Consider the following 26,186-nt stretch of genomic DNA (forward strand, 5'->3'; position numbering starts at 1 on the left):
TTTATTAACAAAATATACCAAATATATTACCAAAATATATGGAATCCCATAGGTAATATAGAACTTGATATCTATTCCGTGTTGCATAAAGTATTTATGTATACTTTATATAATTTTACCAAAGTATAATGGACCTTACATTATAGAATACAGTATAATTAGGTCTGCAGTAAGAAGTTTCTAACATTTTTTGTTTTACTTTGTTAAAAACAGTGAATTTTCAACTGTGATGAAGTGTGAGAATCATGTAGATTATTTTTTCGTTGTTTTTCAAATACAGATTTTAAGGACTTTCCAACGTGGCCAGTATTACTTTCAAAAAGTATAACAAGTAGCACTCAAACATTACCTATGAAGTTTTTGTTTGTTTGTTTCATTTTATCATGAGTTCTATAATTGTGGTATTAAAAAGGGATTTTGAGAGTGGATTCAACTGTCCTGGAATCCAGTGCTCTTGGATATTTATGAATTTCCCAGCCATCAGTCAGCTGTCTACAGAAGATTATTGTTTTTGTAGAATTTGCAAGTTTCTTCAATCAACTCATCCTCTTTTAAATAGGAATAACCTTTTCAAATCCTATTTCTTCACAGTGGAATAACATCCAAAAAGCCATCTTTGTCGAGCAGAACCGTAGTCATCTATGGCAATAAGTGACTGTGTCCTAAATACCTTTTGATTGTTTTTGACATCTGCAGTCCTGTTCAGGCATTTGACCTGCTGAAGAAATACAGCCCCACACTACCTTGATGACTAGAGAAAATGAAACTTTGTAAAATGTAATAAGGCAACATGTTCCTTGTCCTTTGTCTTATGTTCTCCAACTATTACTATACCGATTATTGGTCTACTATTACAGGGTGATTTTTCCTGTTGGCCTCATCTAAATGTGAATTAGGGTCATTCGTGAAATCTGAAGAATGCCATGTATACTGAGTGATGATTAAGAGGTATGTGCTGCCTCCACATGCATGTCTTCTCCATCTCCCCAGGATTTTAATGTGTTCGGGTACTAAACATGGTTCTGTGTGAGGTTCTGTGCCTACTTCCACAACACCTATTCAGAGGCAACACCTGTGCAGCAGTCCCACCAAAGGTGCTTTAATACCCACCTACATTGTTTGAGAAAGGGCACTCAGAGTTGCATGTATTGTAAAGGAATTGGCCCTACTTGCTGAAGACTGGTAATGCCAACCGTTGCAGGTGAGATTGGCCCATGTACTACTATACAGAGAAGTCTTATTTGCCAAGCTCTGGCTAACTTCTGTATACGAAAATAAGGAACTTGGCCAGCATAGGCCGATAGGCAACTGCCGTAATTAGTAAATCTTGCCAGAGAATTGCTTGAAGCTAGACAAAGAGAGAAGTTTGATTTAAATACATGGCCCATGGTTTGTAATTAAGAGTAAGCTCTATGGACTGTAATTACTCTGTTTCAAGAAGTCACTACATTGTAATGGAAAAAACACTGGACTAGGAGGCAAGAGATTTGGATTTCCATTCTGATACTGCAGGTGTGTAAGTAGTTTGTAACCATGGGCAAATCATTTAATTTCTCTGAGCTTTCTCATCTGTAAAGTTAAGGAACGGAATGAATTAGTTGATGTGTAAAATATCAGCTCTAAAATTTTATGACCAAATCTACAGAATATGTGCCCAATTGCTAAACAAATATTGTGCCCAGAATTTATTTCTAGTGACTACCTCAACACACAGGCCAAGTGTTGCCTACACCAAACCCAAGCCATTCATTTGAGGTGCCATGAGAATAGAAGGTGAACCGCAGGCTAACATACTTTAGGTTTTGTTTTTTTTCAGACTTGCCTTTATTTAAATCTGTTTAGATTACAGAGATTTTTCTTAGATTTCTTTCTTTGTGGGTAAGGGTTATTTTTTGGGGGGTGATAGAAAAAAGATTAAGGCAGAGTACCCTTAGCTTTTGAAGGGTACAAAAGAGTGGGATACATTTTTCTTTTCTTCCTTAATTTCTGAAGTCACAGTTGGAATTACATACAATGTATCAGCTACTGGATAAGACCTGAATTTCAAGCCTCTGATTTAGCTGCTTGTAAACTGCCAGTTCTTGCTTGACTAAAGAATACTGATCTTTTTTGGGAATCTAATCTGCTTCTAATATGAGAAGTTCTTTTTGCATTCCAGATTGTTTGAATTAAACTGTTTGAATTAAAGAACATATATGGAATTTTCTGATTTTAAATAATTTTGGGTTTTTTCTTTATTTAATAGCTATTTATTGGTAATTTAGTTATGTTGCATTCAGCAAATGTTTTTTGAGAGTCTATTACATGCCAGGCACTGTACTAAGTAAATATGCATACAACATATCAATTTTTGTGACCTGGTATTCTTGGGGCCAAGGATAACACAAAGATGAGCAAGAGTCCCTTCAGGGAGCTGATAATCCTGTTAAGAGAGATGAGATACAAAACTATTGCACATATCGTCAAATTAAACTCCTGTCCACTTCCTCATCTTCTTTGGCTTCCTTTTGCGAGATTTTTAAATCACCAGGATTAAAATAACGGGATCCCCAGAGCACTTACTGGCTTAGGGTGCCCTTTATTTAAGCAGTTACTAGTTTAAAAGCACCTTTAATGACACTGAGATCATCATCATCAAGTTGCCACCCAACAAGCCTAGCTTCTTGCAAAAAAGTTAACTTGGATAACACATGGCTAAGTTTTCTTACTAATGCCGCATCAGGTAAAAACCTTTTTCTACTGAAATCAAAAAACACTAATTGCTTCAGCTTTTCAAATACACCCATGAAGGCAAGCCATCCATCACTGTTCACACAATTTCCTGCCAAATCCAACTGCTGGAAGTTTGTCAGAAGGTTCTCTTCAAAAAATGCACCTGAGTAAAGAAATAAGTATGTTAGTGGAAGAAAAACAATTTTTTAAGAGTAATAGTTTCTGTAGTTATTGTTTATATATATGTATTATGTATTTTATGTATATACACACACACATACATATATAATTTTTTTATTTTAAAGTGGCCATGTTTGAACCATTGCTTTGCTTCAGAAAGAAATTAGAAACCTCTGTAGATAGAGCAGTGATTATGAATATGGTTCACTATATTTAAAAATTATGTTTTTCCTAAAGTATAAGGGAATCTGATAAATAATAATTAGTAGTAGTATAGTGAACAAATATAAATGAATTATATATTTTTCCCTTTTCCCAACTCTTCCAAGAAATGGAAGCCTACTTAAAAATTGAGATATGAGAGATACTACTAAATATTCAGTATTTGTTTTCAAAACTTGAATCAAACTATGGCAATATTAGGTCATTTTTTCTTCCAGAGAAGCAAACCCTAACTGTTGTTTCTTTGGGTATGGAATGTTCCTAACTAAACTTGAGTAAGGGAGCCTCCTTCAGTATCTAAAGATCTAGGTTTTTTACTTGTTTTTAACCTTCCCTAACCTCTTGAGGAAGTTCTTCCATTCCTTGCAGAATAGTGCACCCTGAAGTACCTCCTACAAAGGGAAGATGGATATTCTGTCCTTCTGATACACAAAGAATGCAGGCATTTTCGGTGTTCATTGTTTATTCCCACGTTATCAGTTTAAGTGGTACTGGAACTCAGGTGAGTCTCACAGTAAAAAAAAAAAAAAAAAAAAAAAAAAAACCTCTCTTTCAGATCATGTACCACAATGTAATTTGGCCGTATATAACATTAGGAGTTCGTATAGACTCCATATGAATTGTGCATCTTAGATTGTGCAAATCGTTAGCCCTTCCCTCTTTCCTGACCTTTTCTGGGTGACTAATTAAGTTCACTCTGAACTACAGGGTGCACAGTCTGGCAGACTGGACAAGAGAACTGTATTCCTTACATGTTTGTACTCTGGACGATCACCCACAAATTGTGGAAGGCATGTATACCTGGTTTATCAATCCACATTACTCTGCTCATCCCAGCTCATCTAAGTTCTACTGCACCTCACTCAGCTTTGAGCATGGAGGTTTAATTTGTTATATACTAAACTTGTGTTGCTTGGGAGATGTATGATATTAGATAACGTTACAGTCTTAAAGAAATGAGGGTCCAAGATTCAGTTTGGATTCCGAGTAGGAAGAGATACTTTCTGGAAAAGAGGTTTCAAAGGTCCTTTCTCTTCGTCTCAGTGCGGAAGACCACTGTTCCCCAAAGACAAAAGACAAAGGAGGCTAAAGAGTTTAAGTTAAAGAAGGAAAGTTTCAGTGCCATGCAGCCTATCTTAAGGTTAACAAGCAAAGACTAAAAGGCATCTGCCACCAGTGATGAGGGCTTTAGGACAGGACTGGTCATTCTTGTCTGACCCGCTTAAGTGGGTTAAGGTCAACCCAGTAATACACTGGGACTACACTTACCCACTTTCAGTAAGGGTTTTACCAGCTCCCTAGTGAAGAGGCTGTAATTCTGGGGTCAGATACCACTATGTGGCCTTGTGTAGTTTGTTCAGTGTAAGTAAGTACAGTAAGTATATTGTATACAGTGCTCATTCCAGAGTGTGTCAGCCAGTACTTTGATCACTTTTATAAGGTCCTGAGTTTAGAAAGCTCTTCAGATTCTTCTTTCCAGATACCTGAAGTGAATGGGCCCTGCCAGACCATAGTCAAGATGCTAGCGGTAAAAGTGGGCAACACAAGGTAAGGAGGGTGATTCACAGGGCTTTACCTTCATGTCTCTTAACCATGGTTAGTGTGCTACTTGCCACTGAGATCAGCTTTGGGACCTCCTTTCTCTGCTTTTATTTCCTTAAAAAGTGAAACAGACTGCTAGTTGTTCCCCAGTTCTGTCTCTCTTTATTCCATAGTTCTAGAGTTTTAGACTCATATGCTAGTCTGCCTTGCTGCTAGATGCAGCTAACTTTTTGCCAAGGAAGTACAGACAGAATTGATGTGTGCAATTTCTGTCACTTTGAAAAGAAATGCCCTGCACTTCCAGCCCCACCCCACCTCACCTTTCCACTAGGTTGAAAGCACACATGTCAGTGACCTAGCTATGACCAAGAAATCAAAGGAATGCAGGAGTGAAAAAGTAGGCTTCTGGATCTGAAAGACTGCGCAGAGCAAAGCCACATTACCTGCCTGGACTGCTCATTTCTGGACTGTTACACGAGAGAGAAATAGTTCTATCTTCTGTAAGCCATGGTATAGTTGGGTCTCTGTTATACCAGCTTAGTCTGTACACAGCCTAACTAGTAAATAGGTCCTCCCTCTCCTCCCTTCTTCTTTCCTATAAGGAGGCCTTCTTTATGCCTTGTAGGGTGGCTTTCTCCCTGTTCTCTCTTACATCTCATGTTCATGTCCTTTCTGTCTTTGCCTCTTCTCCATGTGCTTCCCAGCATGGCACATATTCACTCAATGCCTGTTAGTGTGCCCATTTAAGGCTCCTTCCCCAAAGAGCAATTTCTATCCTCCTTCTCAACTAGCAGAATGGTTTTCACCATGTAAAAGGAACTTAAAAAAAGAATTTAAAGCCCATTCCACTCTCCGAGAATGAGCTATTTATACTGGCTATCTGCTAAGGTATAAGGATCGCAACATCATTAATTTAATGAGAGCTTCTTGGATAATTAATAGAATGTGTGCAAGCACAGGAACCGAGAACAGGCAACATTTTGTATAATCCAAGGGCATGCCTTTTGTTCATTTAATCTGCAATGCTTCTGTCATCATGAGGAGCAGACTAGATCTGAGAGAAACAGAATCCATGACATTTATAGGCTGTTCCTGGGCTTTGGAAAGTGCAAACGGCTTGATTCAAATTCCAGGCAAAAGCTTAAATGCTCTGGGTAGAAGAGTTCTACTCCTTGAGGGTTCCCATATCCTAAAGAAAGCTCTAGTATTGCCCTGTAGTTCACCTGAGCCAGCGCCATGGTTCTTACTGTTTATGCATTCAGCAAACATTTTGGAGTGCCTTCTATGTACTACAGTTGTGTTGGGTGCTGCGGATTATGTGAGAAGAATAGACAGTGTGAAGACATACATTTAATAGTAATTAGGTAGGTGATGGGTGTTGTGGTAGGTCAGGGTACCCTGGGAGCACACAAAAGCAATAGGCTTTCAAACTCCACTTTGTTCCTGGAACACTGGCTTATATGTTCTAGAAAGAAGATGAGGATTCTTCTTAGGAGAAATGGAATTGCTTCCGAGAAAAGGTCCTACAAAGAAAGAGTCAATTTTCTTGCCTGATCAACCCATAGTGAGGCTAACCAGTCAAAAAGCCATCCCCTCCCTCAGACACATAGAGCCTCCTATCAACTTGTGCCTCACTCTAAAATGAGAAGAGAACAGTACAGGATTGATTACCAGACATTTGAGAACAGCTTCCAACAAGGAAGACAGACTAAAAACCAAGCAAAAAAGGAACTCCCCCCAAAATGAGGCAACACAGGGAACAGAAAAGAACAAGCTTTAATTTTTTCAGAGACCTTGAAAAGTCACTACATTGACTCAACAAAAATAAGATGCTATTCTTTTTTTCTAAAAGTACAATTGGAGAACTAGAAAGAGCACTTGGAAAATAAAAGTACAATGTGGCAGAATGACTGGGTCCAGGATATCAAAGAGCTTCTAGACCATGAATAGGGTCTGTGATGGCTCTTTTTGAGAACAGGCTGGAAAATATGAGGAGAGTTCAGCCTCAAAACATTTTAGTTGAAAGACGCCATTTAACAAAAGGTTTTGTTAGAACAGGTGAAATAGATCCCTGAGCTAGCAACAATTTCTGTCTCGTAGTCCCTTATTGCTGATGGGCTAGAAACAAAATTTGGGGAGTCATGAGTAATAAAGCAATTAAACCTTTGAGATTGAATGCAATCTCTGGGGAAGAGCAGCAGAGAGCCTAGGACCGAGCTCTAAGGAAAACTAGGAGCATTTAATATCTAAGTAGAGGAATTGCCATTGGAAAGGAGACTGAGAAGCAGCCAAGGTGGCACAGAAGTCAGGAGAATGTTTTGAAAAGAAGGGAGTGCTCAGTGTTAACTCCTGTACAGGGATCAAGCAAGTTAAACACTTTCAAAAAGTGTCTATTGAATTAAGCCACATACAGGTATGTAGAGTCAGATGGAATGAGTAGAAAGTAGCAGATGATCAGGAAGTGGAGATGTACTGAGTACATTAATTTTTAAAGAGCTTTTACCTTGGACGAGAGGAGAGATAGAATGATAACCATAGGAGGAAGATAGGACTCGGGTAGTTCTTTATTTAAAAGTGGAGAGATTTAAGCAACTTTAAAAACTGATAGAAGAGAGCCAGTAACGAGGGGCATAACTGATGAAATGATATCCCTGAACATGAGTGAGGGTGGGACTGGGGTCTCAAGCACAGATAGGGTAAAGAGGTTGCCCCTAGACAGGAGAGAGACTGTAACAGGAAAAGGAGAGAAAAGAAAAACAAACAATCACACCCTCTGTGAAACATAAGTGAAAGACTGGTGAATTGAGGAGAATAAAGTTTCAAATAGTTTACGGAGAAAGTGTTGAATACAGAAGCACATCAGATTGCCAGGAAATGTTAAGAAAGATTGTGTTTATTGTTTTAATGGACGTCAGGTGTTCAGAATTGGATCACTCTCTACTCACACACTCACCTACTCACTCTCACGAATCTATCCCCTAGCCTGAGAACAAGAACATGGACAAAAAGTTGGATCTACTACGTGGTATTCCCTATTCTACACCTGCCTCCTTCCTGACCTGAGGTAACTACTATTCCAGATTTGAAGTTAGTCATTCCTTTGTATTTTTAGAAAGACGGCTTTTGACAAGTACTGTATATCTAAAATATCTATTGCTTAGGGTGTAATATATACTTGTTATACTTGTTTAGCTTTGTTTTGTTTGCTGGCTGGTAAGTTCTTGGTTTTTGAGATATAATTCACATACCGTAAAATTCAGCCTTTTAACGAATACAATATAGTGGTTTTTAGTATATTCATAAAGTTGTACACCACTATCTAATTCAGGAACGTTTTAATCATCCCAAAAAAGAAACTCCGTAGTCATTAGCGGTTGCTCTCATACCCCTGCCACAGCCCCTGGCAACCACTAATCTGCTTTCCATCTATATGGATTTGCCTATTCCGGACATTTCATGTAAATGGAATCATACAATATGTGGCCTTTTGTGACTTGCTTCCTTCACCATGATGTTTTCAAGGTTAATCCACACGGTAAAATGTTTCAATACTTCATTCCTTTTTATGGCTGAATAATACTCTACCATACGGACATACCACATTTTGTTTATCCATTTATTATTTGATGGACATTTGGATTGTTTCCACTTTGGGGCTGTTAAACATGCTGTTACGAACATTAATTTTTGTGAGGACATTACTACAAAGTTTTTGTGAGGACATAGGTTTTAATTCCTCTTGAGTGGAATGGAGTTACTGGGTCATGTGGTAACTCTATAGTTAACTTTCTGAAGAACTGCCAAAATGTTTTCCTAAGCAACTGCATTACTTACATTGCAACCACCAGCATATGAGGTTTCCAATTTCTCCACATCCTTGCCAACATTTATTATCTTTTTTAATATAACCATCCTAACGGGTTTAAAATGGTAGCTCGTACTTTTGATTTGCATTTCCCTGATGCCTAATGATGTTGAGCATCTTTTCCAGTGTTTATTGGCCATTGCAATCTTCTATGAAGGAATGTCTAAATAGAAGTCCTTTATCAGATTTCTTTTTTTTTTTTTTTTTTAAATATTTATTTATTTATTTATTTATTTTTATTTTTATTTTTTTTTCGTGACCGGCGCTCAGCCAGGGAGTGCACCGATCATTCTTATATAGGATCCGAACCCGCGGTGGCGGGAGCGTCGCCGCGCTGCTAGCGCAGCGCGCTACCAAGTGCGCCACAGGCTCAGCCCCTTTATCAGATTTCTGATTTGCAAATTTTCTCCCATTCTGTGGGTTGAATTTTCACCTTCTTGATGGTATCCATTAAAGCACAACAGTTTTTAAACTTGATCAAGTCCACTATATTTTTTCTTGTTTGTTTTTGGTGTCATATGTAAAAAGGTTTTGCCTAAAGTCATCAAGATTTACTTCTATATATTTTTCAAAAAATTTTATAGTTTTATCTCTTACATGTAGGTCTTTGATGCATTCTGAGTTAATTTGGGTATACAGTATGAGGTGAGGTTAGGGTTAGGGTTAATTCTTCTTCACATGGATACTCAGTGGTCTATATACCTATATTTATGCCAGTACCACATTGTCTTGATTACTGTAACTTTGTAGAAAGTTTTGAAATTGGGAAGGTCTTCAGCTTTTTCTACTTTTTCAAGATCGTTCTACCTATTCTGTGTTCCTTGAATTTCCATATGAATTTTAGGATGAGCTTGCCAATTTCTGCAAAGAAGCCAGCTGGGATTTTGATAGGAATTGCCCTGTATTTGTAGATCTGTTTGTGTAGTATTGCCATGTTAACAATATGAAGTCTTCTAGGATGGACTAGAAGGATGTCTTTCCATCTGATCTCTTGATAAGGTGGTGTCTTCCAGGTTTTCTACTGTAAAGTTACTATTTTTCCTTTTGTAATTGATAAATACTGAGGATAAGATACTTTGATACTATACTAACATCCTCCTTGTCCTCAAAATTTTGCCCACTAATTTTGGCATCCGCCAGTTGATCTTGCCTGTAACAATTATTATTATGAAGCTTGTTGGATGGTGAAACTTGACCAAAAATCTGTGTCAAATTAGTTTTTTTCTTTACGGAAAGAAGTTTAATTATTGCTTCAACTTATAATATAGTTATGGGCTATTTCAATTTTCTCTTAATTCTTGAATCAGTTCAGTAAATTACATTTTTCTAACAGCATGTCTCCTTTGTCTCAGTTTTTAAATTTCTTGGTATTACAGCCGATGGGTTTCTATCTTTTAAATTTCTGATTTACCTATAATTATGACTCCTTTTTTTTTTTTTTTTTTTTTTCGTGACCGGCACTCAGCCAGTGAGTGCACCGGTCAGTCCTATATAGGATCCGAACCCGCGGCGGGAGCGTCGCTGCGCTGCCAGCGCAGCACTCTACCAAGTGCGCCACGGGCTCGGCCCAATTATGACTCCTTTTTTGCCTTTGATTTTTTAAAATAAACTTAGTGTTTTTAAATGGAGTTTCAGACTTACAGAAAAATCACAATGATAATACATAGTTTCCATATACTCCATACCCAGCTTCTTCTATTATTAACATCTGACATTTGATATGATATATTTGCTGTAGTTAATGAACCAATATTTATACCTTATTATTAATGTAAGTACATAGTTTATTAAGATTTCCTTAGGATTTTTTTTTTTTTTTTTTTAATCAAATGTCCCTTTTCTGTTCCAGGATCTAATCCCAGGATACCACATTACATTTAATCATCATGTCTCCTTAGGCTCCTCTTGGTTGTAACAATTTCTCAGTCTCTCCTTGTTTTTGATTACCTTGACAGTTTTTAGGAGTACAGGTCAGGTATTTTGTAGAAGTCCCTAAATTGGGATTTGTCAGATGTTTTTCTCAAGATTAGTCTGGGATATAGATTTTGGGAAAGGAAGAGCACAGAGGTAAAGTACCATTTTCATCACATCATATCCAGGGTACATACTATGAACATGACTTATCACTGTTAATGTTAACCTTGATCACCAGTTGAGGTAGTGTTTATCAGCTTTCTCCTCTGTAAAGCTACTCTTTTTTCCTGTCTTTCTATACTATCACCAAGGAAGTCACTGAGTGCAGTCTACACTTAAGGTGTGAGAGTTGTGCTCTACTTCCTTGTGAACAAAATATCTACATAATTCTTTGGAATTCTTCTGCATGAGAGATTTGTCTCTTCTCCAGCATTTATTTATTTATTTATTTAATAATTTATTTATATCAATATGGGCCTGTAGGTGTTTATTTTATGATTTGGTATATAATCCAATACTACTTTATTTTGTTGCTCAAATTGTTCCAACTTTGGTCATCAGGAGTTCTTTCAGTTGGCTCCTGTGTCACTTTGACATACCTCCTTCTGTGTAAGTTGATATTTTTGGTTTTGGTTTTTAGCGCTTCCCTACTTTCTGGTACTGTATGATGCACTAGGTTCATCTTGTTTATTTCCTCCCCCAATATTATCATTAGTCATTTCTCCAAAGTGCCCTGGTTCCTTTTATTGGAGAATAGTATTGTTTTGTTTTGTTTTGTTTTTTGTAGCTGGCCAGTGCAGAGGTTCAAACACTTGACCTTGGTGTTATAACACTCTGCTATAACCAACAGAGCTAAACGGCAGCCCAAGGATGGTATTAGAAGCCATGATCTGGGTACTAGCCATGCTCATTACTTCTGGGGTGTTGCTATTAGGCCCTCTCAGCTGACAGAGCAAAGAAATATATGAGAGTACTGCAAAAAGTTTATGGAAAGATTCATATTATCTTTTTTTAAAATTTTTTTTCTTTTGGGGGCCGGCCCGTGGCTCACTCGGGAGAGTGCGGTGCTGACAACACCAAGGCCCCGGGTTCGGATCCCTATATAGGGATGGCCGGTTAGCTCACTGGGTGAGCGTGGTGCTGACAACACCAAGTCAGGGGTTAAGATCCCCTTACCGGTCATCTTTTAAAAAAAAAAAATTTTTTTTTCTTTTTTTCATCTGGCCAGTACAAGGATCAAACTCTGGACCTTGGTGCTATCAGCACCATGCTCTAACCAACTGAGCTAACTGGCCAGCCCATATTATCTTTTAATTCTACTTTCCCATGAACTTTTTGAAGTATCTTCATATGTATGTATGTATACTAACCTGTGTGTGTATGTGTGTGTGCAGGTGAATCTTTATTAAGCTAAATATGAATTCATAGTGAGATCTCTAACTCTAATCCATTACCACATGGATCATTCTAGCCTCCTCCTCTGTAAATTTCTACCCCAACAGTGAGAAACCTGGCTCCCATCATCTGCCATCTATATGCTCAGCTTTTCAATTTCAGTGTATATGTATAACAGTGTACATATATGCATATCAATTAGAATACAGTGCTTATGTACCTTTTATTTGGCCTTTAGTTTTATAGACCACTTGTTTCCAAAGATATTTAGGTCAGCATCTTTCCCCCTAATCCCCTTCAGTGAGGTTGTTTCAGTTAGATCATTTTACATTCTGCATTCCATCCTGGGGTTTCTAAGACTCCCTAAATGATTTTTTAGTTGGCATATATTAAATTTTGCATACATGACACTGTGCATTTATACTATTCTATTAAATTTCACTATGCATGTGCAATTGCATACATGACACTGTGCATTTATCAAAACCCATAGAACTTTACAGCACAAAGAGTGAAATTTAATAGTGAAATTCAAGAGTGAAATTTATTTATTTATTTTTAATTTAAAAAAAAATTTTTTTTTTTTAAATGACCAGTAAGGGGATCTTAACCCTTGACTTGGTGTTGGCAGCACCACGCTCAGCCAGTGAGCAAACCGGCCATCCGTATATGGGATCCAAACCCGGGGCCTTGGTGTTATCAGCACCGTACTCTCCTGAGTGAGCCATGGGCCGGCCCTCCCTCCCCTCCTCTTAAGCCCCTGGCATCCACTGAGATTTTTACTGTCTCAGTAGTTTTGCCTTCTCCAGAATGTCATATAATTAGCAATATACATTATGTAGCCTTTTCAGACTTGCTTCTTTTACTTAGCAATATGAACTTAGGTTAATCCATGTCTTTTCATGGTTTGATACTCATTTTGTTGTTGTTGTTGTTGTTCTTGTTTGGTGGCTGGCCAGTATGGGGATCCGAACCCTTGCCCTTGATGTTACAACACCATGCTCTAACCCACTGAGCGAACTGGCCAGACCTGATAGCTCATTTCTTTTTATCACTGAATATATGTACTATTGTATGTTTGCATCACAGTTTGTTTCTCCATTCATCTATTGAAGGGCATCTCAGTTGATTCCAGTTTTTGGTGATTATTAATGTATTAGTCAGAGTTCTCCAGAGAAATGGGGTGGGGGAAAATATATATATATATCCACACTGTATACAGGAGGAGAGTTATAGAAATTGGCTCACATGATGATGGATGTTGAGAAGTCCCACGATCTGCAGTCTGCAAGCTGGAGAACCAGAAAATCTGGTGGTGTAATTCAGCCTGAGTTTGAAGGCCCGAGAACCAGGAGGGTGTGGGGGCTGATGATGTAAGTCAGTCCTAGGCTGAGTATGAAGGCCCAAGAACCAAGAGAACCCATGTCCAAAGTCAGGAGAAAATAGATCAACAGAAGCAAATTCACACTTTCTCCATCTTTTTGTTCTATTCAGGCCTTCAAATTTTTGAATGATGCCTACTCTCATTAGTGAAGGCAATTTTTATGCAGTCTACCAATTCAAATGCTAATCTCTTCCAGAAACACCCTCACAGATATACCCAGAAATAATGTTATATCAGGTATTTGGGTATCCCTTAGCCCAGTCAAGTTGACACATACAATTAGCCATCACAATGAATAGAGCTGCTATAAATATTAATATGCTTATATCTTTATTTTGATTAATGAAATTATGTCGCTCTATTTTTTTCTTGATAAGTCTTGCTTAACTTTGATCCATTTTGTTACTGCTTTTATTTATGTTTGTTTATTTTTATTTTTTGGTGGCTGGCTGGTATGGGGATCCAAACCCTTGACCTTGGTGTTATAACACCGTGCTCTAACTGAGCTAACCAGCCAGCCGCATCTTGTACTCTTTTAAAAGAATCAACTTCTAGATTTGTTATTCTTTCTGTTGTATTTTTGTTTTCTATTTGATTGATTTGTACTCTTATGTTTACTATCTTGAGGTTTACTCTGTTTTTTTTTCTGGCTGCTTAAATTAGAAACTTAAGTTATTTATTTCCAGCCTTTCTCCTTTTTTAATATAAGTATTTAAGTCTATGAGAATTTCCTTTAAGCCCTGCTTTTGCTGCATGACACAAGTTTTGACATATAGTATTTTCTTATCATTCAATTCCAAACATTTTTTGTTGAAGTTTGTCAGTTTGAACTTGTAATGTATCTATCTGACAAATTGTATGATTTTTCCCCCAGTAGCCTGAGTGTTGGTACAAAAAAGGGCAAAATTAAGGACAATCCAGGAATGTACACCCCATCCACTGTATTTCATTTCATACCTTACCTCCCACGATTCATTTTCTCCCTGCATCTCATTAGGTAGTCTTTCTTTAATTAAAGACTCCATCTCTTATTACACTCTTCATTTCACTATTACACTTATTACCTACATCCATCACTAAATGTCATTGCCTAAATTGACTTGTGATATTGTGGGCCGTGACAGTTTCAGCTTGGGATGAGAGTGTTTGCAAGGATGGAAGATGGAATCTAAACTAGGTGGGAAGGGAAGGCTAGACAGAACGAGGCTGAGAAATAGGTAGAAAGTAGTGGGATCAGTGGACGGGAAGTCCCAGTGAAGTAAAAGAACTAGTGATTAGGAGTCTTTGAGTAAGTCAGGTGGAAATATAGGAGGTTGTGGCCTGAGAGTGTTATAGCTGAATTTAATATCTCAGAGATAGAACAATTTTAAGTGAATTAAGTGAATTACCATAATTTGGTCATTCCGTGCTCATAGAATGAATGAATGAAAGAGAGTGGAAGGGAAGGTCATTGAAGAGGAAGGTTCAGTGTGTTGGTTGAGTAGTTTCATACGAGATGTGAAGTCCTCTATGATATTGGCCAGTGTTAGAGGGCAAGAAATCCTGAAAGACAGTTGCCAAAGTCTTCAATGAAGGAGAAAAGGTGACAAAAAGTTTATAGTTCATAGCAATAAAAAAGGACAGAATGTGGTCCACCAAATGCCTTGAGCCTCATGGAAGTAGGGATTTTTTTTTTTTTTTTTTTTAAAGATGACCGGTAAGGGGATCTTAACCCTTGGCTTGGTGTTGTCAGCACCACGCTCAGCCAGTGAGCGAGCCGGCCATACCTATATAGGATCCGAACCCGTGGCCTTGGTGTTATCAGCACCACACTCTCCTGAGTGAGCCACAGGCTGGCCCAGAAGTAGGAATTTTTAATGAGGTTAGAAAAGGAAAGCACTGGAAGGGCAGTGAAAATCAAGGAGAAACTGATCTAGCCTTTGGACCCTGAGAGGCATGAATATCAGAAGAATGAAAAGTGACTACTTATGAGGGCTTCAGGGAATAGCCAGGTTTCAGTTAAGACCAGGAAGTATCTAAAACCTTTGATAAAAATGTTCTTTTCTCAAAATACCCATTATGTCTTCAATGCATCTCACCCATCCCGTATCTCATTTTACATCGCCCAACCCATGGCATGTTCTTTGCTGCATCTTCTTATGTAGACTTTATTTCATTAGTCTCCTCATTTCTTATTGCAGACTGCATTTTATTGTCCTATCTCAAGGCATGTTGAGTTTCATCCATCACACATACTATCATCAAATGAGGATGGAAATCCCTAAGCCAGGTCTGATCCAGGAGAGGTATTGTGGACCAGAGCCAGGAAACTTAAGAATGAGGCTTTCAGTTTGAAAAGTTGGTTGGTTTGGATATAAAGATGTTGTGAAATCATACAAATGTGTTTTAGATTTTGGGGGGATGATTTTATATATAAGAAAATAGCATTTACTATAGCAAAACTGAAGGCTCTAAGAACCCACATATACCTGAGCTTATACCTTAGGGAAAATTGTGGAACTGTTATAAGTTTGTGTTCATTCATACTACAAATATTTATTGAGCATCCATGTGGGATATACATTCAATACCAAGCCCAAAGACATGGGCTCTGTCCTCAAAGAGCTCACAGTTTAGTGGGGCAGACAGACATATGAACACGTTCTCTAAATTCATAAGATAAATGCTGTAATAAAAACTGTTTTGTCTGTGTTTGATAAAGAAAACCATTGCTTTTAAAAATCTGTATTGGATGCAAGGATATTGGAAAACTGGCATATCTATTAACACTAAACATATGCTTACCTATAATCTTTTCCTGTAATCCAAATTCCACTCTTCGGTATATACCAAACAGAAATGTGCCTATATGTTCATAGCAGCCCTATTCAGAATATTCAGAAACTAGATATTACTCAAATATCTGTCAATAACAGAATGGAAAAATCAGTTGTGGTGTATTCACACAGAAGACTTTACAGCAATGAGAACGAATCACAACTACATACAATACTATGGATGAATCTCACACACATAATGTTGAGTGAAAGAAGCAGACAAAAAACATTCTTATTGTATGATTCCATTTATATAGAATGCAAAAACAGCCAAGACTAATCTACAGTGTTAGAAGTCAGGATAATGGTTACCCTTGGGGAGGAGGAAGCTATAGAGCTGGTAATCTTCTGTCTCTCATAGTCACATGGACATATTCACCCTGTGAAAATTCATCATACTATGTACTGTTGATTTGTGTACTTTCCTGTGGGTATGTTATACTTTGATTAAAAAGTATAAACAAAACAAATCCTGACTCTGGCTGCTTCTGCCAGAGGAATGCCATTATTCATATAATGAGGAAATAAATCCGTTCTTTCTCCTGATGTTTGCACTGCCCAGTGGTAGGAAGGGAATGGGTGAGACCTGGAACAGAGGCCCATTATTACTGAACACATTAATGAGTCTTTGGATGTGCAAAGTAAGGTCCAGAGCTGAGTTTTGGTTTAGGGGCTAGAAATAATTGATTTATTCTTCATAATAAAATGGAAGGAATTTATTCGGAATTGTTGGGGGACTGTGAGAGATGGAGATGGAAAGAAGAGAAGGCAATTGACAGGCAGTGGGAGCCTGAATGGGCAGAAATGGTCAAGCATCTCTTTGAGAATGGGGAAGTGCCAATATTAAACTTAATTGGCTATTCAGAGCTATCATATAATCCTGCCCACAAGCACTCAGTAAGTCTGCTACACCCATACATATACTAGGGCCTCTAGTTGAAATTAAGGACAAGTGACTGTTCTCTCCATCAGGGTCACTTAGAGAAGAGGGAAGGGAACCACTGCAGGAGGTGAAATGACACAGATCTAGAGACCCACAGCAGCAGAAATGCTGAATCAGAAGTGATCATGGAAACAAACGCCCTGGATCTAGGCTGACATCCTGGTCAGGACATGGATTAGGGCATTGTTTTTTTCCAAGCTGCAGGGTATCCCCTCCTTTAGAGGAGCATGAAATAAATTTAATTGGTTGCAATTTGCATTTTTAAAAGTGAAAATATAGAATAGAAAATAAGAGAGTGTATGTATCACACATAGCAAAATATTTTTTGTAAAACTTTTTATGTGCATGTATGTGTGTACTAGATTACAAGATGAAATTTATTGTTAACCTGGGTCACAGTCAAATAGTTTGAAACCACTAGGTTCCACATGGTGCAGAAGAGGGAGCACTGGAAGAATATTTCAGCAAGGAGATATTTAAGTTGGGTCTTAAATGGAGGAAAAGGTGAAGCACATTCTAGAGGGAATGCATGTACAAAATGTAAAAAGGCATATCTGAGGAACAGTAAGAGGTCCCCATGTGGAACCTCATGGAGGTGGGGAGGTGTGCCAGAAGATGAAGGTGAACTGGAAGGTGAGTTAAGGTTCCATTGTGAAGGGTCTTATACATCAAATTTATTTTTCCAAGCTGAGCAGGTTGTACTTTATTTTGAAAGCAGAAGAAACTTTTTTATTTAAGGAAGGTAATCCTAGTATCTAGTTCCCCTTGAAGTCCACAGAGGATAATGAAAAGCATATATAATGGGATCAACATTGAACTTCTTACTTTACATGCACTAGCTCAGTTACTGATCAGCACAATTACTGCTAACATGGTAGGTATTATAATTATCCTCATTTGATAGATGAGCAAACTGAGGCTCAGGACGTTTAACTAAGTTTCTGCAGGCCACACATCTATCAAGTGGAAGGGCGGGCAGGTCTGATTCCAAAATCAATGTACCTAACCACTTTGTAAACAGAGAGCATTAGAGGGGCTTGGAAGACAGCAGTCCCAGCACCTGGCTAGAGACCAAAGGCAGAGAACACTTGGCTCTCACCTTTCAGCCTTTGCCTCAAACCTTAGCAGACTGCTTTTTACATCTCTGGAAAGCAGAGGAAATTGCTGTAGGGGAGCAATCTCAGCACCTACACCTTCTCTCCTTTTTCAACAACTCTTCCTCCTCTGTCTCCAACACTTTTCCCTGCTTTAGTCTGACAACCTTCTTATATCTAAACTTCGTTATAAAATAGGGATAAATAATGGTTATATTTCATAGGAATATAATGATAATTCCACAAACTCTTTTCTAAAAAAACTTTGAGAATAAAAAGCTATTGCATTGTCAGTTTTCACCCATTTTTTTAGTTGCATTTTAGGGTACATCATTACAGCTAAGTTTCCAGAAATCAGCTGACTTCTTTTATGTTTATTTTTCCTATTTTTCAAATGGAAGCCATAAGGCACTAGGAAATTAAACTCAAATGGCAAATTATTGCCTAGCTCCGTTCTTGTTTCATTAAACACACCATCTCCTTCTCTGGTCTCAATGGCTAGCCTCAGGAGTGGGCAAAATAGTCAGCCACGTACTTAGAGATTTGAAAGATGATAAGAGACCCCCACCTAAAAATGCCACCCACATATGAAATATAAATCTAGACACTCTCTAAGGGCCTCCTTGGAAAGACACATTTTTTTTTCAGCTTGCTTAAGGTATGAGGTTACCTGAGAGGCATTATTTATTAGCTAGCTAATTAGTCTGTCACAGAAGCTGCCTGCATCCAATATCACCCAGAATAGAGGAAGGACCTGAAAGAATGACACCCAGGATGATATGCTTTGATGGGTTGAGGGAGTGAGTAGGGGAGATGAGAGTAGAGTTAGCAATTAAGGGAAGGAAAGACCCAGAACTTGAAGCACCACTAGGGAAGGCAAAACCCTTGGGCAGTCTAAGGACTTAGAGAGGTAAGCATCTCCAGGACAGAGGACTAAAAAGAGGAGCAGATGAGGCTAATGTTTAATGGGTGCAGAGTTTCAGTTGGGGAAGATGAAAAAGTTCTGGTGATGGGTGGTGGTGATAGTTGCACAACAATGTAAATGTATTTAATGCTATAAAGCTGTACACTTAAAAATGGTTAAAATGGTAAATCTTATATTATGTAAACTAAACACATTCTAGATGATCTGTGAGGGAAATGAAGGCAGTCAAAGCTATTTTCACCAATCCTTTGCCTTAAATAGTTTGATAGCCTCTAAGATGGCCCCAATGATCCTGACCTCCTTAGATTCATGACCCTGTGTTGTCCCCTCCCACACTGGATAGGGTTGACCTGTGTAAACAGTAGGATATGGCAGAAATGACCATAAATGACCTTCCAAGGCTAGGTCATAAAAGCCATTACAGCTTCCAACTGCTTTTCTCATGGATCCCTTCCTCTGAGGGAAGTGAGCTGCCGTGTTGTAAAGACATTTGGCCTATGGAAAGGTCTAGTGACGGGAAGTAAGGCCTCCAGCCAACACCAGCATCAACCTGCCAACCATGTGAGGAGCTACCATGGAAGCAGATTCTCCAGCAGCCCCTTCAACATCCAGCCTGCAATCTCATGAAAGAGCCTAAGCCAGAACCGCTGGCTAACCTACTCCCAAATTCCTGACCCACGGAAACTGTGAGATAATCGTTATTGTTTTAAGCCATTACATTTTGAGGTAATTTGTTACACAGAAATGGATAACTAATACGGATAGTATGAGGACCTCTCTTCAACTGCCAGAGGTTGGTGGTGTGTTCAGTCATTTATATAGATCTGTTTGTTTCTGGATTATATCACAGCTACCTAAAGATATTCTGTGCCTTCACTTAGATACAGCTGCATTTGTTTTACATGTTTTGAGTACCCACAAAGTGACTTAAAAATATTTCCAGAGGCTGGAGGAACACTGCAGAATTTCAGACAATTAAGGCTGGGAAGAGCAATTACTAATATAATATACCTTGTCAAGCACTGTGAATGCTTTTCCTTTAATTCTGTACGTAAAATGCCTAAAAACCTAAAGGAAGGCCAGTGCTTTAAATCAACTTACTGCTTAACATATGTGAACTTTGTTTAAACATATTTCATACTTATGTCTTAAAAAGAGGAGGCAAAATAAACTAAAGGAGAAGAATAAATAAAGCTAATTTAAGAACTTTTTTATAGCTAACATCTTTTCTCTTGGCTCTGTGTATGTGTACCTACCTAAAATTCTAATCTCTGCATCTGTGAGTCTCCAGTTTTTCAACCCAAGCTTGATGAGCCGTGGGGTCCCCTCCAGTTTCTCCAACAGGCTGGTCAGGCTGACTCGCACATCACAGCACCAGGGTAGCATCAGAGCAGTTAGCTGTTCCAGGATGTTCAGCCTGTCAACTTGAAGAAACACAGAACACTTCAGGAACTGGATCATCTCAAAATTGATGAAGGATGAAGGGATGTGGGGGAAGGAATAATCTATGTTTTGTGGCTCTTCAGCCTACTCAATCTGCAATGAGAATCTACTTGGTTTTTTACAAACATTATGCAGAATAGTATAATGAAACTGTATGTACTAATAAGCCAACTTTGAACAAACATCAATTCATGGGCAATCTTGCTTAATCTTGACTTAATTCCTCCTGTATTGTTCTGAAGCAAATTCCAGACAGTGTCTTTCCTTCCTTCCTTCCTTCCTTCCTTCCTTCCTTCCTTCCTTCCTTCCTTCCTTCCTTCCTTCCTTCCTTCCTTCCTTCTTTCTTTTCCTCTCTCTCTCTCTTTCTTTCTTTCTTCTCTCTCTCTCTTCCTTTTTTTCTTTCTTCTTAATCATAATCACATCACTATCATTAAAATAAAATTATATAAAATTCCTTAAGTAAATTTTTCCTGAACATCAGCTACTCTCAGACACAAACTTCCTTGAAGGACGTAAGCAGGTGGAAGCCTCAGGCATGATGAGCATGTGCAAACTGGTGACTCAAAAGACATGGGCCTGTGCTCCTTAAGGGAAGTTTAAGAAAGGACTAAATGACTTTCCTAAGGAAGGTGCATCTAATAAGGCATGCATGGGTACAAGAGAGCTCAGGGCTCAGGCTGTGTTTTTCTGACTATCCAGTACACATTTTCAAGTATCTGATTTTGGCTGAGTTGTCATTCTTACTCAGTTCATGTAGAGCTTCATTTCCATCCTTTTCCAGATAATTTTCTGATAAATCAAGCATGCTCAGTTTGACCAAATTATGAAGATTCTGAGCTGGAAAAAAAAATTTAATCCAAAATGAGAAGATTTTCAGGTAACTATAAATGCATTTAAAAAAATCCTTTGAAGAATTCTGAATCCTTGTCTTGTTTGCTGATGAGAATGCAAACTATCATTTGACTTGATTAATTTAATTATTTCCAAATATATGTAGATAGGTGTAACCCCCAACTCCCTTGGCTATAACCAAATGGGCAGATATTTCCTGGTCCTAGGTTCTGATTAATAAACTCCTGGTCAATGGCCAGTGCACTCACTGGCTGTGCGTGGGCAGACGACACCAAGCCAAGGGTTACGATCCCATTACCAGTCAAAAATAAATAAATAAATAAATAAATAAATAAATAAACTAACTCCTGGTCACTTAAAACCTAAAGTAGCATGGAATATAGTTGTATGTCACCCTGGGAAGGTCACTCAATCTCTATAAGCCTCGGGTTTTTTTGGTGTTTTGGTTTGGGTTTTTTGTCTCTATAAAGAGGTGGTTGCAGTAGAGAAGCTATGAGGTTGCTTTCAATTCTAAAATGTCATTAATCACGTAAGAGAAACAGAGGAACAAAAAACAGATTAGATGAGCTGTTCTTTGTATAATGCAGTTTAGATGATTTTATTGATGTCACAGTTTTGATGCTAACAATAAAAACTTAGGGGAAAAAACAGACAGAGAAAGAAGGAAAACAAATAGCAAAATGGCAGTTGCAAATCCAGCCATATCAATAATTACATTAAATGTGAATGAACTAAACATTCTAATTAAAAGGTAGAGATAATCAGAACTGAATTTTTTTTTAAAAGCAAGACCCTACTCTGTGCTGTCTACAAGAGATGTATTTTAATGACAAACACACAAATGTGTTAGTGTAGAAAACTATTTTGCATGCAAACATTAATCATATAATGGCATCACTCTAGCTGAGAACTCCTTAGTTCTTTTCTTCACTTCAGACGTTTATCATGCCTGCTTAATCTAGCTGAAGTTTTTCCTATCAAGACTAATTAGAAAAATCTCTTTTTTAAAAAATTGGGTGTTTTTCATGAATATGTATTCTTTATTATAGTATTAGCTATCATTATTTTTAATTAACCATGTAAGTTCTTAAACTATCTTCTGGGATTTAATGTTCTAAAATAAAAAACCTGCTGAATTCCTCTTCAAAAGGGTAAATTTGCTCTTATCAGTTCAAAGCTTATCTCTCTCCAGCAGCAAGTAGAGAAATAAAGGAGTGTGCTCATCATTCTCATGTTGCTAGAATTTGTCTAGCCTTTTCCAACCACAAGTTTCTCTAGCTGTAAGTCTATATTATTATCAAATGGTTTCCTTAGTAATCTTTACAGACTCCCAGCAGATTTATAGTTTGATTTTTAAAGGGTTATACCATCTTTTTTTCCAAAATCTAAATTTTTAAACATATCCGAATTGAACATGTCCAGTTCATACAGAAATATCAAAGGTTTCTCCATATTTAGTATGCATACCCTTTGGGAACTCAAAAGATTCAAATGTTATTTTAATGCACATTAACTCCATTTTAGCAGGGCAGTGGGTAAGAATTAGAGACCTAAAAACATTCAAGGAAATGCTTCTCTCTCTGCTTCTTCTTTTTTTTTTGGTCTTTTTTTTTTCGTGACCGGTACTCAGCCAGGGAGTGCACCAGCCATTCCTATATAGGATCCGAACCCGCGGCGGGAGTGCTCCCAGCGCCACACTCTCCCGAGTGTGCCACGGGCTCAGCCTTGCTTCTCAATCATTTATTTATCCATTCATCCAAATATTTATTAGGTAGTCATTATATGACAGGATATGTGGCAAGTTTCAAGCACTGTTTCTTTTTTTTTTTTTTTTTTTTTTTTTAAAGATGACCGGTAAGGGGATCTTAACCCTTGACTTGGTGTGGTCAGCGCCACGCTCACCCAGTGAGCGAACCGGCCATCCGTATATGGGATCCAAACCCGGGGCCTTGGTGTTATCAGCACCGCACTCTCCCGAGTGAGCCACGGGCCGGCCCCTCAAGCACTGTTTCTTATTTTCTACATCTTCACCTTCTCAATGTTATAACATCTTCTATTATCCTAAAATTCTCTCCTATTATCCATCAATAATTAATTTTAATTCCAATCATGGAGAAAAATAATTAAAAACAGGACTGATATTACCTTGATGTCTTTATTATCTTTTCCAGTGTTGTAAACTTGCATTTGAGAAATTTAGCGTACATTAGTATAAAAGTCTCACATGTTCTTTTACACTGTTTTCATTCAGTTAAAGGAGGCATCATACCTAGAGTTTTCACAGCATTTACTGTCAGGCAGCAGGAGACTAATTGGATTTCTTCAAGGTCACAGGGTTCACCTGACAGAGACTTGACTATGTAATCCATTCCTTCACCAATGTCAGACAAGTGGGTCAAACGAAATAAACACATCTTCTTCAGGTTTGTCAGACCTTCAGCTGCAAATTGAAAAGAAATGTATTAGGATACCAAGTTAATTTTATTTAAACATAGATTGATGGACAGAAAAGAAGGCAAAGAACAATTGTGTAGGAACCTTTTCATGCTCTTTCTGTAGAGACTTCAAGTTACAAAGAGCCAAAGAGAGTTTTTCTTTCAACTTTCACTTTCCAGTCTCCTGGATCATACAAAGGTCACTTATGTGGAGGTCATTCTCTTAGTAGCATGAGAACTATAATAAATGTGTGGTATTTTTAACGGGTATCAGTGTGTACTCTTACCAAAACTCTTTTTGTGAATGAAGATTTTGGGGAGCATTCTCCCTCTAAATCCCCTCAAAAATCTTAGACAGGGTGGGGGCTGAGTTCAGAGGAACAACATGGGGACTCTGGTTCCTTGGAGTGCTTCTAGCAAAACTGTCTACAGCCTCAAAGAGCTTACTGGGACTGTGTGATACGGGTCCACTTGATGCTTTATAGTGAAGACCCATCCAATGCAGCATGTTTAACCAGGGAGAAAGATTTATTTTGTGTCAATGGTACAACTAAAAACATTCCAAAGTGTCCCTCATTCTTATGTCTAAAGCTAATATGGAGTTTAGGATTGATTAGGCATAGCTCTGTGTCATTAAAATATTTCCTTATCTTGTTGGTACTCTAAGCTACAGGAAAGAAATATATGGTTTTGATAATACCAACCTTGCAGAACTTTGGGAAGGTTGCAGATAACATGGGCTTTGTAGTCAGTCTGATTGCTAGATCCCCTTCTTGATAACTGTGAGAACTTGGGCAAGTTATTCAACGTTTTAACTGTGGCTTTACAGATCATGATACCTATGGACTAGAACTGTTGTGAGGATTCAGGAAGATGAAGTACATAAAAGTGCCTAGTAGAGTGTCTAACCTACTGCACAGTAACTCTTTATTAAATAGTAAATTATTACTAATATAATTAGACTGGTTTACTCAAGTTCAGAATCTGATTCCTTAATAGCAGAACCAGACTGTCCTAGAGAGGCACTTTTTAACCCCTTCCTACCAATTGGTGAGATCTTGGGCAAGTCAATAAACTGTCGTAGGTTCCAGTGGAGTTTTCTATGAAATGAATGAGTTGAACTAGGCACTCTCAGGCTTCTTCCAGCTCCGATATTCTGTGTAACTCATAGGCATGCAATAAGTGTTTATTAAACACTGAATTAATTTGATTATTCTCATGTAGGCTATATAAGAAAAAAGAGGTCAGCCATGTTTTAATTATAGGATAGAATTTTCTTTTGGCAGGAAGCAGAATGAAAAAGAATAAAGATGAGGAAATAGAAGATCATTACTGAGGGCTCAAGGAGGGAAAAAAAAAAAAGGCAGGGATATTAGGAGAAAGCAGCCTGAACAGGAATCCTCCCTGTACTGGAGGGCCTGGCTCTCTGTGATAGGCCATGGGTTCTGCTTCTGTTCCTAAAATTTTCTTGATCAACATTTTTTCTTGCATCCTATTTCATTTCTGAAGTTTTATAATTATGAAACCACAGTATAAATGTTTTCATATTATTTATGTGCTTTAAATAGGCAAACATAGGCAATCAGCCAGGGCGAGGGAAGTTAAAAATATGTCCTGGCTTCTGTCCCCAAAGGGATTACAGTCTAGTAGCATACAATTGGAATAAAATGATACTGAAGCATTGTAATGGGAGTGGGGAAAAAGGTCTGCAGAAACTAGTATAGTCACAACACAGGGCTGGCCAGTTAGCTCAGGTGGTTAGAGCACAGCCTTGTAACACCAATGTCAGGGGTTCATATCCCCATACCGGCCAGCCACCAAAAACAAAAACAAGCAAAAAAACAAGTACATAAAAACACCCCTGCTTTGTGCAGACACAGCCAGTGTCAAAGAGTCTTAAGCTAACTAAAAATAAAAATCTGACCTAGTCTTATAGCATCTTCTTCATTCATCTTAATGTTATCCAGTATGAGTTTCATAAGGTTCTTCAAATTACCCAAGTTGTCAGTCAGACCACCTACCAAAAGAAAAAAAAATTAGACTGTGTTCAGCTGACATTTACTATTTACCATACTATTTGCTATTACTATCATTTCTATTACCAATCAAAAGATTTTAGTTCTTACCATGGGCAAGAAATTCTCGTGAAATTGACACAAAAACATATATATTTTTTTTTTGGTCAGAGATGGGTATTGTACTTTGCTATAAGCATGTTTGTCAAATATAAAGGAATTAGACTAGATACCAATAACAGAAACATAACAGGGCAATCTCCAAACACTTGGAAATTAAACAACACACTTCTAAATAATTATGAGTCAAAAAGGCAGTCTCAAGAGAAATTAGACACTATTTTGAAAAATACAGAAATAAAAGTAAAATATCAAAATCTGAAGCTAACACAGTGCTTAGAGGGAGATTTATAGCATGAATGCTTATATTAGAGATGAGAAAGATCTCA

General features: G+C 37.9%; 1 protein-coding gene across 1 annotated transcript in view; it reads right to left on the minus strand.

The window, feature by feature from the left end:
* Positions 1 to 2,582: 2,582 nt before the first annotated feature.
* The window catches only part of NLRC4 (NLR family CARD domain containing 4), a 40,938-nt gene continuing 17,334 nt past the window's right edge, over positions 2,583 to 26,186 (minus strand). Inside the window, exons 4-8 of the mRNA XM_063077757.1 lie at positions 25,647 to 25,739; positions 23,557 to 23,727; positions 21,180 to 21,272; positions 20,249 to 20,416; positions 2,583 to 2,875 (exon numbers count right to left, since the gene is read on the minus strand). Coding sequence (XP_062933827.1) covers positions 2,583 to 2,875; positions 20,249 to 20,416; positions 21,180 to 21,272; positions 23,557 to 23,727; positions 25,647 to 25,739 — 818 coding nt within the window. The remainder of the gene's footprint in view (positions 2,876 to 20,248; positions 20,417 to 21,179; positions 21,273 to 23,556; positions 23,728 to 25,646; positions 25,740 to 26,186) is intronic.

The sequence above is a fragment of the Cynocephalus volans genome, chromosome 14 (assembly GCF_027409185.1).
Source record: "Cynocephalus volans isolate mCynVol1 chromosome 14, mCynVol1.pri, whole genome shotgun sequence".
NCBI classification, from domain to species: domain Eukaryota; kingdom Metazoa; phylum Chordata; class Mammalia; order Dermoptera; family Cynocephalidae; genus Cynocephalus; species Cynocephalus volans.